Source organism: Caloenas nicobarica, chromosome 12 (assembly GCF_036013445.1).
Source record: "Caloenas nicobarica isolate bCalNic1 chromosome 12, bCalNic1.hap1, whole genome shotgun sequence".
NCBI lineage: Eukaryota > Metazoa > Chordata > Aves > Columbiformes > Columbidae > Caloenas > Caloenas nicobarica.
In genome coordinates this window covers 13,705,718-13,721,800 of record NC_088256.1, presented here as the reverse complement: position 1 = coordinate 13,721,800, position 16,083 = coordinate 13,705,718, and the positions used below count along the sequence as shown (strand labels likewise).

The 16,083-nt window shown below is 47.8% G+C and overlaps 1 protein-coding gene across 2 annotated transcripts in view; it reads left to right on the top strand.

Annotated features, from left to right (window-relative positions):
* Positions 1-15,793, top strand: part of MED12 (mediator complex subunit 12) — a 36,237-nt gene extending 20,444 nt beyond the window's left edge. Inside the window, exons 26-44 of one of the 2 annotated variants that reach the window (XM_065643226.1) lie at positions 138-301; positions 3,249-3,428; positions 3,605-3,676; positions 3,969-4,129; positions 4,221-4,382; positions 4,468-4,579; positions 4,825-4,914; positions 5,347-5,456; positions 5,941-6,076; positions 6,349-6,510; positions 7,052-7,429; positions 7,756-7,906; positions 8,111-8,316; positions 8,777-8,857; positions 9,102-9,319; positions 10,061-10,223; positions 12,957-13,142; positions 13,308-13,389; positions 15,408-15,793. In XM_065643226.1, coding sequence (XP_065499298.1) covers positions 138-301; positions 3,249-3,428; positions 3,605-3,676; positions 3,969-4,129; positions 4,221-4,382; positions 4,468-4,579; positions 4,825-4,914; positions 5,347-5,456; positions 5,941-6,076; positions 6,349-6,510; positions 7,052-7,429; positions 7,756-7,906; positions 8,111-8,316; positions 8,777-8,857; positions 9,102-9,319; positions 10,061-10,223; positions 12,957-13,142; positions 13,308-13,389; positions 15,408-15,451 — 2,858 coding nt within the window. In that variant the 3' untranslated portion in view covers positions 15,452-15,793. Of the gene's footprint in view, positions 1-137; positions 302-3,248; positions 3,429-3,604; positions 3,677-3,968; positions 4,130-4,220; positions 4,383-4,467; positions 4,580-4,824; positions 4,915-5,346; positions 5,457-5,940; positions 6,077-6,348; positions 6,511-7,051; positions 7,430-7,755; positions 7,907-8,110; positions 8,317-8,776; positions 8,858-9,101; positions 9,320-10,060; positions 10,224-12,953; positions 13,143-13,307; positions 13,390-15,407 lie in introns of both variants that reach the window. The other variant, XM_065643225.1, reaches the window with a different exon arrangement.
* The last annotated feature ends 290 nt before the right edge of the window (positions 15,794-16,083 follow it).

Genomic DNA, 16,083 nt, shown 5'->3' with positions numbered 1-16,083 from the left:
GTCTAAAGCCCTTCATATCTATTAGCTGCAGAGAGATTGTTGATCACAGAGAGACTTTACAAAAGCTCAGGATGTTTTGTGGGTCAGGCTTTGGGTTTAGCATTGATGATTAAGTGACACCTGTGCTTTGCTTGTAGGAGATGCAGAACTGAAAGGCTCTGGCTTTTCCCACCCTGGAGGTGTTGATGACCTCATGGATGATGAGCTGGGCACCAGGAAGGCCGGCGGTCGGGTAGTAACTGTAGAAACAGCTAGCTTGGATATTTATGCCAAGTATGTACTAAGGAGTATATGTCAACAGGTGAGTCTCTCCCATCTCTAGGTTTGTCCCTGTCCCTTCTGCAGACAGATGTTTCCCGTATGACTTTCTGCAGATTGGGTTTGGCACGTATTTCTTTGAAAGAGCAGTGAAGAACCTGTGATGGTTCTGCCACGTGATGGCGCTCAGGGTTGCTCACCATAAGCAAAATATAGGCAAATAGTTGACAAGAATTAGGTGTTGCGGTATATGCAGGGACTGCATAGCCCCTTTGCTTTGGCAACAGCACAGGGCTCATGTCTCAGGAGGGGAGTTCTGGGAGTGGTTTGCTGAGATATGTGCTGGGGGCAAGGAAGATAAGCATGAGAAAGACAGCCTGTTGAAGTGATAAATGGTGCTTTTCAGTATGCAGCTGAAGTGTTGCTTGCAGCTAGGCTGCTAATGTACCCTGGGCTTTGCAGTCCCCTGTTTAGTTAATTAAAAGAGCAACAACAACAATCTTTTGCTTAGCCTAATCTTACAGCACCAGTATTTCTGTTCCTTTGTGGAAAATTGACATTTGAGGAACTGAAACCTGGCTAATAAGGGACTTATTTGCAGAGTGGAGTGGCTGTTACCACTACTGTATGAAAATGGGTGTTGAAAGATGTCCTTGGCCTTTGTTGCAAGTTTATTCTGTCAACAGGAAAGATGCAGTGTTACAGTTTGAAATCTGTATTCTATATTCCTAATGTGTAAACACAACACGTTAGTGCTGTGTTGTCCTCATGCTTTGTGATGCTGTTGTTGATTAATTGGCTTGCTGTATAGCAATGTTACCAGCCTACTAAAGAAGAATTGGAGCCACCTATTTACAAGCATAAATTCAACATACTTGGTGTTACTGAAACCTGACTACAGCATTGACAGACGTAGATATTCCCTTCCTGGTCCTAGTCTATGTGGGAAGGACTCACAGTGGTTAGAGTGTGTGTGTGTGTGTACAAGAAGGAGTAGCAGTGTCAAGTATCACTACTCATACCAGTTGTTGGCAGCACTGGTTATGTAGGAGTGAGCATTCCAATAGACACCATTGAGTACCACCAAATTGTGCCAAAGCTCCTGCAGGGTTCCTGCAGCTCTAAAGGTCTGGTAAAATGATGTGTTTTATATTAGCACCTCCACTATGAGCAGTGGACACTGCAGAGCTCACACTATCAATTCTGAAATGTCTGTAGAATGGTTTAAACTATAGGTTGTGATCTCTCAAACTCAAAAAATGTTGCATCTCGTATTCAGGTGTGTATTTTATAATAGACTTCATCATGAGGGTGTGGGAAAAGGAGCAGGTTATAGAATCAAGTTAAGGGTTTCTTAGGTGCAAATGATTATGACATAATTGCTGGTTTGCCCTTTAGTCTGTTTAAAGTAATAAATATGATTGTGGCTGGCCTTTGGAGAGTTTAATTTCATAAAGCTGCGGTAAACCACAGTGGGAGCCAAGAGAGAGGCTTGAATCTAAGGTGCTAACCTGGATATGGTGATTGGGATGGTAGAGATGTCCTTAGTGCTTGAAAAACATGTCCTTAGTGCTCTCCTGTGAAGTGGCAGATGAGGAGCTCTGTTTCAGTAGTACAAAGCCTGCAGAAGTGGCTGTTTTGTAAAGAAGTGTTGCACAGAGAGAGAGAAAAAGAGGCTAGAAGTCCCTCAAGCCTGAAGATGGTAGTTGACGTCATACTTATTTGTGTGATTATACCGATTAAGTTGATCAGAGACGAAGTCTGAATTCTTGTAGGAAGCTAAGCAGTTGATAAAAAGGGTCTTCCCAAGGATATGCATGTTAGGTATGCAAGGAAGTTTCAAGAGATTATGACGTAGCATCACTGAAGGGGGGAAATGCAATAGGCATTGGAAAAATCACCAGATCACATGTATTGGCAAAGTGGAAACTGCATCTGAGATGAAGCTGGAGATCTAGGCTGTGGTTTCACAGGGGTTTCAAACCAGAGATTTAGCCTTTCTGATCTTTTTGCTCTACTTTGTGCTTGGAGAGCTGTCTGCTGCTGAGAGGGGCTGTTCCCAGCTCTCTAGGCTTAGCACCAGCACCTGCGCTTCACAAACTGGATCCTCATCTCTTCTCCTCTGGTTGTCACTTCTCAGTGGAAGAATTCTCTGACCAGGCTTGCTCTGCAGCTGCAGAAGTGCTTATATAGCAGTCCTCTATAGACTTTAATTTAATGAATTAGCCTAATGGATTTTCAACATGAAAAAATCCTGCTGTAATGAATGCTGCAGTTTAACTGTAAATTGTGTGAAGAAGTGCCTACCTCATGTTTGTTTTGGAAACTGCTGCCTTCATTATTATCATACATTTAGGGACCACCAACTGAAATTGAGAGCCTGACAATAACAGTTTTCTGTCTGCCTTCTTCTCATGATTTGTGACTTGGGTCCAGTCAATTGTTTCCCCTTCAAGGCTCTGAGAAGTCATTGTTTTTTACTAAGGATGGCAGTGTCTTTTCCATCACTATTTGAGAATTAAGGGGTGTGCTTTTCCTTAAGACACGATCTAGTTTAGCCTTAGCTGCAGCCCTGAATTATTTAATTTAGGACAGCTCCAAGGCTTTGTTGTGCGGGAAATAGACCAAATAATTTTAAGCAATCCCTTCTGATCTTTTGAGCCCAAACTGCAGAGTCGATGGAGCCTGGGCATGGCAGTGACTGTGAACTGTTAAATTGTACCAATATTTTATTACAAGAAACAGCAGCTACTGTGTTTCGTCACTGCTGACTTGTCAAAGTTGATGTTTCCTCTGTTGTGATTGCCTGATGCCTGCTGAGTCAGGATAGTACAGTTCATGAAGAGAAATGATTATCAGGCATAACTGTGTACTAATAAGGTTTTTATGAGTTTGATGTGTTCCCTGCATCTCTCTGAGATTGAAAGTAGGGGCGCTCGTTTGGAATCAGACATCAGTTTGGCTGTGCTGACTCTGCCTTGGTCTTGCAGGAGTGGGTAGGTGAGCGGTGTCTGAAGTCCCTCTGTGAAGACAGCAATGACTTGCAGGACCCTGTCCTGAGCAGCACACAGGCCCAGAGGCTGATGCAGCTGATTTGTTATCCACATAGGCTTCTGGACAACGAAGAAGGAGAAAATCCTCAGCGGCAGAGGATTAAACGCATCTTACAGGTGCAGGCTCCTGTCAGACTCTGAGTGTCCTAGTAATTGCCTAATGTAGCATTAAGGTGGGGTTGTCTAGAATGCAGCCCTCTGAGGCCCCTGTTATGATGGGAGCTGAGGGTGTGGGTTGACATTGTTTGAATTGAGATAAGGACTCATGTGAAATATGCATGCGTGTGTTGCAGAATCTGGACCAGTGGACCATGAGGCAGTCCTCACTGGAGCTGCAGCTCATGATTAAGCAAACGGCAAATAACGTGAGTTTCTGCTCAGAGGGACCGTATGGGGACATGTGGTGCCAGTGTGGAAGTGGTTCCTTGTGCGGTGGTGGGAAGGTGACCTGGCAGAAGTGGGAACAGGGAGAAAGAAAACAAAGAGGGAGTTGGGTCTGTGAAAGCCAAGCATGAGAAGGATGCAATGAGTCAGACCTGAAGAGCAGTAGCCGTGGGGAAGTTGGCAAACTGGGTTTGTACCGAGTTGTGTTGAAATGTGCAGGCCTGTCAGTGGGTGCTCTCAGAGAAGGACTTATCTTTTCTTCCTTTTCTGCAGGAGATGAACTCCTTGTTAGAAAATATAGCCAAAGCCACCATTGAGGTATTCCAGCAGTCAGCAGAGACCTGCTCTGCTAGCTCTGCTGGCAACGGAGTCAACAACATCAGTAGCTCAGCAAGTGCTACACCTGCCAGCAACAAATCCAAACCCATCCTCAGGTAGGTGTAGTGCCTGCATGCAGCTGCCCTGTAGACAAATCTGAACCACAGGTTGGTTTGCAAACTGCTCTTCTCTCCTGTGTTGTCACAGCTCCCTGGAGAGATCAGGAGTGTGGCTGGTGGCCCCTCTGATTGCCAAGCTTCCAACATCAGTGCAGGGCCATGTGCTGAAAGCTGCTGGAGAAGAACTGGAGAAAGGACAACATCTGGGGTCATCATCCCGCAAAGAGCGGGATCGCCAGAAGCAGAAGAGGTGAGTCCTGGGGAAAGGGCAGGTGATGGTGGCCGTGCTGATGCTCCAGCCCAGCAGTGTTGCTCCATCTCTGTTCTCTCTGCAGCATGTCTCTGCTGAGCCAGCAGCCATTTCTGTCACTGGTGTTAACATGCTTGAAAGGACAGGATGAGCAGCGGGAAGGCCTCCTCACCTCTCTGTACAGTCAGGTCCAGCAGGTAGGTGTCTTGCTTCTCCCTTCGCTTTGCTCAAGGGCTCGCTTCTCCAGCAGGCAGGCTATTGGGCACGTCCTCGATGACGTCTGTCTGATTCTATGCTCAATAGGGCAAAGATCTTACCCTGGTTGGTATAGGGTGCATGAGTTGACCATCACGGAGTCACTAGACAGTGGGCAGTACAAGCTGCTCTCCATAAACTTCCGCATACAGGTTGTGAGGTCTGTTGTATCTTCTAAATTTCTTAGATTGTTACAAATTGGCGGGAAGATCAGTACCAAGATGACTGCAAAGCCAAGCAGCTGATGCATGAAGCCCTGAAACTACGACTGAATTTGGTGAGCAGTTGCAGAAAAAAGCTTAACAATACGGAGTGCAGAGTTACCTGCCTTTTTTCCTTTTTTTTGGAACACACACACACTGGAAGGGCTATATATGTCCTGAGGCAAGGAGGTAGGAGAGGCACTTGAGCTCCTTCTAGGTCTTGAGCTGTGAGTGGGATAGGGTGCATGGAAAAACTCCTTTGCTCTATTTCGCCAAGATGAAATCCACAGCCTTGGTCTCTGTTTTGGAGACGTGCCTTCCCATTTCAGTGCTTTTGCAATCCACACCACTACTACTTGCACTTGAGGTTTGTCCTGCTGACTGCAGTCTCTTTCAGCTCTCAGCAGGAGTTGCTCTAGCATAGGAGTTGCTCTGGTTTAGGCTTCTTTCTCACTTTTAGTGTTTCTTCACGGTGTCCATGTGACTAAACTACTTTTCTCTGCCAGGTGGGGGGAATGTTTGACACAGTTCAACGCAGTACACAGCAGACGACTGAATGGGCTGTGCTTCTCCTGGACATCATCAGCAGTGGCACCGTGGACATGCAGTCAAACAAGTAACGTTCTGGCTGACTTCTGATCCATACACTTCCCAAGGGAGGCAGTCATTAGCATGGCCCCTTTCCTCATGTGAGCTAGCTGTCTCTCTGGACGATCTGTCAGAAATACTGAGACAGCCAAAAGAGACTGTGGAGGAATAGCAGGCTACAACGTAGGTCCCAGTATCCAGAGCAAACCTGGCTTTCCAAGTGCAGAGAGATAAGCAGGGGAGGGCTGAGTCTGGACCTGCTTCTTGGAGAAGCTGAATGGATAGACAGGAGGCCAATCTTAATCTGTGATACTCCACTTGACTCAAATGTGAACACCATGTGGTGTATAAGCAAAAGGAGGATTAGTGTGGGAGGTTAGTCTGAAGAGCTCTTGGCACTTGTGACTGTAGGCAGTACGCTCAGCCATCTAATAGTGTTTGCTGTTACTATGGTGGCAGAGGCTTTGTATCTGCTTCTCAGGTGACTTTGACCTTTCTGCTCTGACCAACAGTGAGCTCTTCACCACCGTGTTGGACATGCTGAGTGTTCTCATCAACGGCACCCTGGCTGCTGATATGTCCAGCATTTCTCAGGGCAGCATGGAGGAGAACAAGCGGGCATACATGAATCTTGTCAAGAAACTCAGGGTGAGGGACACCAGGCCCTGTGTGGGGAGGAGTGTGTGCTGCGTTGTGGTTGTCCAGCTATGCAGATTAACCTGTGTCTCATGAATGGTACTTGTCCTAGTGCTGTTGTTTAGATGAAGCAGTGAGGGTGGCCCCAATGGTTCTGTAGGGCTGAAGGGTGCAAAGGTGACAGGTAATGCAGAGATGGAGGTTGACACCAGAAGAGGCACAGATGGCCGTTGGATTATTTTTCCTGAGGGAATCTTCAAGTCTTCTCTATTCCACTTGTGCAGAAAGAGCTGGGGGACCGGCAATCTGACAGCCTAGAGAAGGTGCGACAGCTACTGCCGCTTCCCAAGCAGACCCGAGATGTCATCACCTGTGAACCTCAGGGATCCCTCATTGACACCAAAGGCAATAAAATAGCTGGATTTGACTCCATCTTCAAGAAGGAGGTAAGTGAAGCTTTTTCATCTGTATCATAGCTCCAGAGTGTCGGTGTCACCTTGTCCTCTGATGCCTTGCGTCTACAGAGCTTGGGAGGCATCTGTATGCAGTGCCTTGTTGCCTGCTGAGCTTGAAGAGACTGGCTGCACACAGACAAGCTGGCACATAACCATGTCTAAAAAGGACAAAGCTGGGTGTTAATGCTTGGTGATATATGCTGCTATGGCCTGAGAAGTTATAAACTTTGGGTTTGTACTTATGGCTGTATAAAGGATAAAGAGAAACTCATAATCCCTGTCTCGTGAGTTACCGGGCAGTGCCAGTGTGCAGAAGACTGGCAGAGATGGGATGAAGGAGACTGGCAGTTGTTGTTGATGAAGACCTTTAGAAATGACAGCTTTCTCACATGGAAGAGCAGGGACCACTAGTAAGAGCTCAGACTGTCTACTGGGACATGTGGGGTAGAGCCTGAAGAAAGCACAAAGTTGCCTGTACCCTCACAGGGGAAACAACAGAGACTTGGATGTTGTTCTCTCTTTTGCTTTAAAGGGTTTGCAAGTTTCTACAAAGCAGAAGATTTCCCCTTGGGATCTGTTTGAGGGCTTAAAGCACTCAGCCCCCCTCTCCTGGGGATGGTTTGGGACAGTCCGGGTGGATCGCAAGGTGTCTAGATTTGAGGAGCAGCAGAGGCTTCTTCTGTACCACACACACTTGAAACCCAAGCCCCGCAGTTACTACCTGGAGCCGTTGCCACTGCCCCCTGAAGAGGAAGAGCCTCCTACACCTGTGGCTTTAGAGACAGAGAAGAAAGCTGCAGAACCAGCCAAGGCTGATAAAACAAGCTCCAATCCTGCCACCGCTACTGAAGAACGCAAGAAGAAACAGAGCAAAACCAAGAAACGCAACCAATCTTCCAACAAAACTGAGGTAATTTGCTGCCCAACAGCTATGGACTTCCTATGTCTGCCCCTCCTGGTCACAAAACACTCCCTTGAGTCTTCCTGAGGAGCCTGGGACTGGTGTAATGGTGAAGAAGGGAAGTGTTTCCTCTCAGCTGGGAGTGCTGGAGCTCTATTCTGCGTTCTCTAGCCTGGGGCAGGGCAGACATTTTATTAATACCTGATGGGAGGGAGGGAGGCTGCCCAGCTCAGCATCCCAGGCTTCCTCCTGTGGACTGTGCAACTCTTTCATAGTCTTCGTACATTCATAAATTCTCAGTGCACACTGGTCTTTCTTACCCATTGTCTTTGCAGGATTTTGTGTTGGGCCCTAGCCGAGGGGTTTCATATGGAGTTGGTATGCCTACAGATCTCTTGCATCACCAGCCGGGAAGCACTATGTCAAGGCTGGCATATGGGCAGTCGCCAGTGGGTCTCTATGCCCAGAACCAGCCTCTTCCAGCAGGTAGGTGCACAAAGAGAAGTGAGAATATTGCGCCTCTTTGGGAACCTCTTGTAAGGATCCCTTCTGTGAGATGGTCCTATTCAGGTGCCTACACTTTCTCCTTTTGCCTGTCATGTGTCTAGATACAGTGATCAACAGTCATTTGGAGCTACAAGGCTCAGCAGTAGCATGTGACTAGTCAGTCTGTTTCTCTTCCTCTTGCAGGTGGCCCTCGCCTGGATACATCCTACAGACCTGTACGCATGCCACTGGGGAAACTCGTTCAGAGTCGTCCTCCCTACAGCGGTGTGCTGCCTCCTGGAATGGGGAGCATGATGGGCATCGACCCGTCCTACAAGCCAGCAGTGTACAGACAGCAGCCTCCCGTCTCCCAGGGACAGATACTGAGGCAGCAGCTTCAAGCAAAACTGGTAAGTCAGAGCTGTGCTCTTGCTCTTGTTGGACCCACACTACATAAGCCCAAGCTGTTTGCTGGGGCCATCCCTTCTAGCCAGAACTCTCCAACCCTGTCTGTGTTTCTGTCCTGGAAAGACACTGTCTCTTGTGTCTGTTCTTCTGGTGCAGCACTGTTTGCGCCAACTGCTTTGTGGGCCCATGTCACCAGCAGTTGGTGGGGGCTGTCACTGAGGTGCACTGGGGCGTCTGTGGATGTTGAGCAGTGAGAGAGGCATATCCTGGCTGTGGGTGTTGGGGATGTTAATGGCCTATTTGTCCCAAGGCAGAAGTTGTTATCATCTGTGTGCCATGCAGCTGCCTTGTAGGTTTAGCAGTGAAGCTACTTGTCTGGTTTGGTGGGAACTGCTGAGAAGAGAGAAGAAGCGTCCTGCCTTTTGGAGATGTTGAAAAAAGTATTTCTCTGTTGCTTTCCAGCAGGGCCAAGGCATAATGGGACAGCAGCCTGTGCGCCAGATGGCTCCCACCCCATCCTATGGAACACTGCAGCCCTCCCAGGTAAGTCGCAGTGACTGCAGGTAATACTGGAATCTGGCTCCAGCACAGGGCAGCATCTTCATTTCTGCTGCTAAATCCTGAAATATCTTGGCTCTTCTCACTCATTTACTGGGCGGCGTGAACCGGAATCCCAAAGATGAGCAGCCTTATGACAGTATTTGCAGGAGGCTGATGTCCCGTGTTCCAGATTCTCTTTTGTACCTTACCTCGTGACTGAGAAAGGTTTTTTTTTCTTTCATTTCAGGGTTATACCCCTTACGTCTCCCACATAGGCCTTCAGCAGCATCCCTCCCAGTCAGGCACGATGGTACCTCCTACCTATTCTGGCCAACCCTACCAGAATTCCCACCCCAGCTCTAATCCTGCCCTGGTGGATCCTGTTAGACAGATGCAGCAGAGACCAAGCGGCTACGTACACCAGCAGGCCCCCGGCTACGGGCACACCTTGGGCAACACACAGAGGTACCTCCCACCCTATGGGTGTTAATAAACTGTATTTCATCAGGGGCTTCCCTGCTCTGCTCAGACAACCCTAGTAGCAATCTGTGAAAAGCCTGTTCTCTGTGCTGTGTTATACAGCATCTGAGTCCTTCACACCCTCAAGGGAACGTCTTCATCCAGCTTTCAGTCCTGGGAAGGAAGAGACAGGATGAAATTTGGAGATGCTAATTGTGGGCAGGAGACAGTGTTACCAGCCAGAGAAAGAAGGAATTGGGAAGTATGAGAAAAATTGTCTGGGAGAGTCATGGTTTCGGTTTTAAATCTAACCACCAGATCACCATCTAAGGGCTAGATCTGGGATTTCCACTGCTCCTGAGCAGGCATAAATCCAGCCGGGAAACCATACAGAACAGTGGGCTGAGGACTGTTACTTAGGGCTTCTAGAAAAAACAGGTTGGGTGAAACCCTTGAGAGGCACTGGTGTCGTTCAGCTTTCTGCAGAGCAGCAGCATGGATTGCAAGGGGCTGGTCAGGCTGTCTTGTTGATGGCAGGAGTTGTGTTTCGTAGAATCATAGAATAGTTTGGCTTGGAAGGGACCTTCAAAGCTCATCTAGTCCAACCACCCTGCGATGAGCAGGGACATATTCAACCAGATCAGGTTTCTCAGAGCCCCGTCCAGCCTGGCCTTGAATGTGCTTGGATTAAAGAAGCTGACTGCCCGTGAGTCTTTTACTCCATGAGCTTGTCCTTTTCTTTTGCAGGTTTCCACACCAGTCAATACAGCAAGCCCCCATGATGAGTGGGATGAACCATTTGGGTCCTCAAGGAGTCCCCTCAGGAATTCGACCCAGCCAGATACTGCCTGACCAGCAGCAGCAGCAGTACCTGAGGCAGCAGCAGCAACAGCAGCAGCAGATGCTGAGGGTGAGTGGTTGCTGACAAGACAACTGCTGAAGCTGGAGGAGGTTTGCCCGGTACTGCTTACCTCTGTATCAGCACCGCTTTGCCCTGCCCCTCTGTGCCAGGAAGGTTGTCAACTCTCTTGGGGGCTGTCTGCAATAATTTGCTGGGCAGCTCTCCTTTCCTTAGAGCTGGCCACTCCTGATGGAGGCACCTGCTGCTGTGCTGCCTTTTGCCAGTCACCCAGCAGGAGCTAAAGGGAAGCTGGGATCAGTAAAGGTCTGTTTAGTCCTCTCGTGGCCTGCAGCCCACCTCTTCCTGCTCAAGCTGAGCCCAGAAGATTGTGCAGAAAGTTGGCTGTCTTAAAAGTGCTGCAGGAACTAGAAACAAAATGAAAATCCCCCTGCCCACATGAGAGCAGGTAGAGTTGTTCCTTACAAGGTCATTTTTAGGGACATATCTGCATTTTCACAAGATAGAAATAAGTGTCAGTTGCAGTTTCCAATGGCAGGAAATCTGATGTGAATCAGTCCATGTCCTCCACGTTTCATAGCGGATTGTGAAAAACTGATCCAAAGTAAGCTGATAGACCCAACTCTCTAAGTTTGAAGAAGTTCGTAGGTGTGAAGTATTCCATGGATTTGCATTATGGTCTTATGAATATTAAATATTTAGATGATATACAGATATTAATATGTTTCTTGGAGTTACAGACGTATTGAATTGACAGAGAAACCAGAAATAGTTTGGATAAATTGGTGAATTGCATACCTTATGACAAGGCCTAGCAAACCTGTAGAATATGGGAAGACTTTGCGGCACTGAGTGCTGAGGCTTTGTGTTCTGAGGGCCCTGAGCGAGACAGTGGTTCCTGCAGAGAGCTGCAGTCAGCAATATTTGAGAATTGCTGCCTTGCAGTGGACAAGAGACTGCCTGTAGCATGGTCAGCAGCTTTTAGTCCTTTTGATGAGTAGCAACCTCTGACTATTCACTTGGTTTCTTTTAGCATTCTCCATCACTCATACTTAGAAAAAGAACATGCTTTAGACAAATGGCTAGCACTTCTCCTAGCTCAGTAACTTCCTATGTACCTTCAGCTTTTAGCTGACCTTGCTTGGTTGCTTAAAAAAAAAAGTGGAGTGCCCCAAATCTCCCATTACTGTCACTCCTGCTGCATTATCAGAGGCGTTCCAAATGCACAACAGACTCCTGGTGCTTCAGTTGACTGTTGGGATGCAGTGGCCTGTGGAAACGATGGGTGGCCTTTTGGTTTGTCTTGTGTGGCTTGGTAGTCAGCTGTTGAAGAAGATAGGACATGAAATCGAGAGGAGTATCCTGGCTCCTTTAGTCAGTCTTCTGCTTTCTTATATACCCAGGTCATACTGTCCATTTCAAGAACCTAAGTGGCCAAACTGGTTTGAGATGGAAGTTCGGAGGCTCTTCTGGAAACTCATTCCTTTTGGGTTGCATCCTTGATCCCAGCCTCAGTGTGTTTGTGACTTGGTCTTGTAGCCAGTTATTATTGTGCACTGTGTCCTGTTGTTTACTGGCTCTTTCTCTCTGGTGTTTACCCAACGTATTCTTAGGGAGCACTTGCAGCTTCCAAAGGTCAGGTTTATCTAACCTCCTCTCATAAGATCCTGACCCTTCTCCTGATTGTACTTTTGTCTGTTTTCTGAGTCTGTTCAAGCTTTGAACCTTACCCTTTTGAGCCAGCGATCGGAACTCTAGCTGATATCACCGTATTGTGGTTTTTTTTTTTAATTGCAGCATTAGTAGTTTTCTATTTCTGCTAGAAATTCTTCTGTTGATCTAGAGAGTTCAAAACTACATTGGCATGTGGGAGAAATGTCTGAAAATTAGGAGAAATGAAAAAACCAGGATATTTGTGGGTATATTCTGACTCCAGATTCGACATGCTGAATATTCTCAACATGACTAGTTCTGTCAACATCTAGGTTGGAGCACTGCACCCAGTTTTATCCGCATCCTTTTACTGAAGTGCAACACCAGCTGGCATGAGTGGCAGAGAATGGCAGCGAGAAAGATCAAAGAGCTGGGGAATGTGACTGAGAAGGAAAGGCTGAAATAGCTGGGTGTTGAGATAGAGAGGCAGAGACAAGAGGTGAGATAAGTCTCCAAATTTTTTGTCTTCAAAAAAAGCCAAAAAACCTGTATCTGTTCTTGTCCCTTGGCTGTAGGACAAGAAATGGCCTTAAATCATGGTGTATGAGATTCAGGGTAGAGATTAGGGAAAACTCCAGTAGTTGAGTGACTCTGACCTGGAGTGGATCACGTAGGGAGGTTTTAGGAGCTCTGTTGCTACCTGTGGGAACATTTTGAGAACAGGACAGGCAAATACTCAGTGAAGTTTGTATTGCTGATCTTAATGAGGAGGCAAGAGATGAACCAGACAACCTCTTGAGGTAGCTCTTAGTTGTTTTCTATCCTTGTATCTTGTTTGCTCCCAGTCATTCCCCAGCTGACCAGTACACTTCTAGTTCTCCTCCTGCCATCAGTTGATACCTCATCTTGCAGACAAATTTTCTTACTGTCACTGTATTTCTTGCCATTTCTCAGCCTAGGGAAGGGTCCTGGTGAAATTTGGGTAATTTTGATACCTGTAAGGAAAGTGATGTAGTAGAGTATGTCATTGCATGGAACATCATTCCTCCTCCAGCCCTTCCTGTGCCCTGTTGCTGTGTGCATTGCGCAGACAGTTCACAGATGGTCCCTTCTCTTTTCTCTTCACAGCAGCAGCAGCAGCAGCAACAACAGCAACAGCAGCAGCAGCAGCAACAACAGCAACAACAGCAGCAGCAGCCACAGCCACCGCAGCCGCAGCCCCAGCAGCAGCCCCAGGTTTCCACAGTGCCTCAGCCACAGGCGCAGGGCCAGCCCCCGGGGCTGGGGATGCAGGCTCTTCCCCCCCAGCAGCCCATTGTGAGTGTTCCCTCGGAGGCAGAGGGACGTGATAATCCAGCACAAACCGAACGGTGTTCCACCTGTATCCCCTCCTCCTCCCTCCCCTGTGCTTCCCAGGGCTTGTGCAAATGTTGAGTTTGCCAGCCAGGTGGTGTGGCTATAATAACGTTTCTCTCTTTGCAGTTCCAGCGCCAGGGTCTTCAGCAGACACAGCAGCAGCAGCAAACAGCTGCTCTGGTTCGACAGCTTCAACAGCAGCTTTCCAGTAAGCCTTAGTGTTCTTGATCCTGTCCCTAGTCTCCTCCCCCAATATTCTATTGCAGGTACCCTGGTGTAGAGAAGCAAGGCCAAGCCAGACTGAGGCCATAAATGATGCTGGCAGGGAGGTGGCATAAGGATTTGGAGCTTCTGGCCCAAGGGAGCACAGCAGCAGGGCAGGCAGTGTTTGCCAGCTTGCGAGCAACCTTCCAGGCCTTCCTTCTGCTGCCTGCAGCGGGACGAGGGAACTGAGCGTTTTTAGGGGCTGCCATGCAGCTTTCCAAAAAGGATCCAGTCTGCAGCTTTAAAGCATTCAGAGGTGTTTCCTCTGCTGCAGATGTCCTCAGAGGGACACAGGGAGGCTGTAATCCTGGGACACTCACTTGGTGGCTGACCCTGAGATGCTGTGTTTGTGTTGCGATCAGGACAAGACTTCTTGGAGGGAGGGAAGGTACTCTGGGAAGTGTTGCTGCACACCTGTGTTCGCAGTGTCCTGTGGGCTTCTGTGGCTGCCGTCACAGATGGAAATCGCACAACTGGTGTTCAGCCTGGCACTATGTTCCTATAATCTCCATGGAACTACTAGCTGGGGGACCTGGAAACAGAACCCAGTGTCTGTGCTGTTCCCTTCTGAATGGCCTGCTGTTTTACTGTCAGCTCACTGGCTTTTCTGACATAAAAATGCCCAGAAGTGGACTGCACAGGGTGGTGGGTTTTTTTTGCAGTGTGTTCAGTGTGAGACCGTACTAGATGTAATAACGTGTGGAGTAGGGGCTTGGAAACTTTGCTTATACTTGTTCCCTGATGGAAAATTCTTAGTCCTTGTAACCAAAAAAAAAAACCTCGCCAAACCAGAAGTTCTAATGTGCTAAGTTTGCCACTAGCCTGATTCACAAACCACGAGTCTGTGCAAGGATTCAGCCAGGACGTTCAAGTATAGGAAGACCTCATATAAGAATCTGAATATAGCAGAATAGCCATATTTTTGTATCTTGTCTGTACAGCAAATGGGGCTGTTTTATATGGAACAGGTGCGTGGGTCCAAGGCAGCCATGTGTCACCATGTAGCTTCCGTGCTTCCTCATTGGGTTCCACTAGGAGCCATCTGGAGTTTTTATTTGTAGCGCCTGAGATGGAGTGGAAAGCAGGACATAAATCAAGAACAGCCTGTAGGAGGGGGACAAGAATACTTTGGGCCCAGGACAGGCTGTATTAGGAGGCTCTAGGGTGTCTCTGGATGTTGTATGGTCCAGCAGAGCTGAGAAGGAGAGCAGGCTGGCCAGGCTACACCGATCTCCTTTTACTTAGTCTGACTTAAGGTCAAGCATGCTGATGGGGCTTCAGGAGAAAAACTGCAGAGTTTTATTAATTGGATGGTACCCAAGTATACTGTGAGCACTGTACATCACAAAACTTCAGTCCCAGCAGTCTGGAAGTTCATGAGGTTCTTGAATATAACTTTACCATGTTTCCTGCCCTTTTTGTGCCATCTGGAAGTCCTTTGGGCATGTTCTTCATTTGTACTGAGATACTGACAGGGAGCCAGGGTAGTTGTCTCTGAAACCTTCACTAACTCTGCTTTCCGTGTGTGCTTCAGGATGAGTGTTTGACACGAGCTGTCTGAGCAGCTTGTGTGGCTACAGGTGTTGTGCAATCTTACAGGGCTGATTTTCTTTAAAAATCAGAAATAATTCATCCATAAACCCATCCTCCCAGTTTGCTGCCACCTTTCAGGGCTTTGTTATGGTGCACAATTCCACCACGAGGGATGGAGAGATCTCCTCTGGAGAGGCTTCAGAATCGGGACTGGCACATATCTATCTCTTCCTCAAAGAATGTGGAGTCCTGACTGTGCTGCTGCCTAAAGGCTCAGACAAATGAGCAGAGCAGGGAGTGCCATAAAGGTTATATTTTCCTTCTCACAGGCAGCGACACACTCCTCATACTGGGCTGGTCATGTGGGGAGAGGGATCTCTTGTTTGAACCAGACCTTGTGACTGTCGAACTCTGTCTTGACCCTAACAGATACACAGACACAGCAGAACAACAACCCCTTTGGACGCTACTGATTTGGGGCACTTCAGCCTGATCCAGGAGGGGAGACATCACTGTGGACTGCGTACAGCCTCTTCAGCCTGGCCCACAAACTGGGGCTGCCCCCAACCTCTGTCCCTGGGCCTGTGCCCCCTGTGCTGCTGCTGCCCGTCTTGCAGGGAGATGCCAGGAGGATGGTTTTATTGTACAGATAAAGTGTTTTTATTATCTGATTTCTACAAACGTTTATGGAGATCCCTTGTGGCTATTAGTCTCCCTTCCCACTTTGGTTTCAGTTTTTACTCAGTTTTTAGTATTTTTGTTAAAATAATAATTAAGACATTGTAAAATTTTGTACTTTATTTATACCAGATGAACCCCGTACTGCAGACCTTCTCGGATGAATACAGAGAGCTTACTTTGCAAAAGGAGTGTGTATTCAGAGCCTGCCTTTCCTCCTCAGCCCTCCTCCCAGTACAGCCCAGCAGCACCTCTACACATGGTCTTTTTCTCTTTCTCAGTAGAACTCATGTCTGCGTTTTCAACTTTTGTGAATGGCTAAACGGTTTGGTTTGGGAAAGAAAGCCCTTCTTCCCTCTCTGTTTCATATGCTGGTGTTCACATGCTAGCAAGGGTTTGCACAAGCTTCGTAGGATTTGTATGTTGA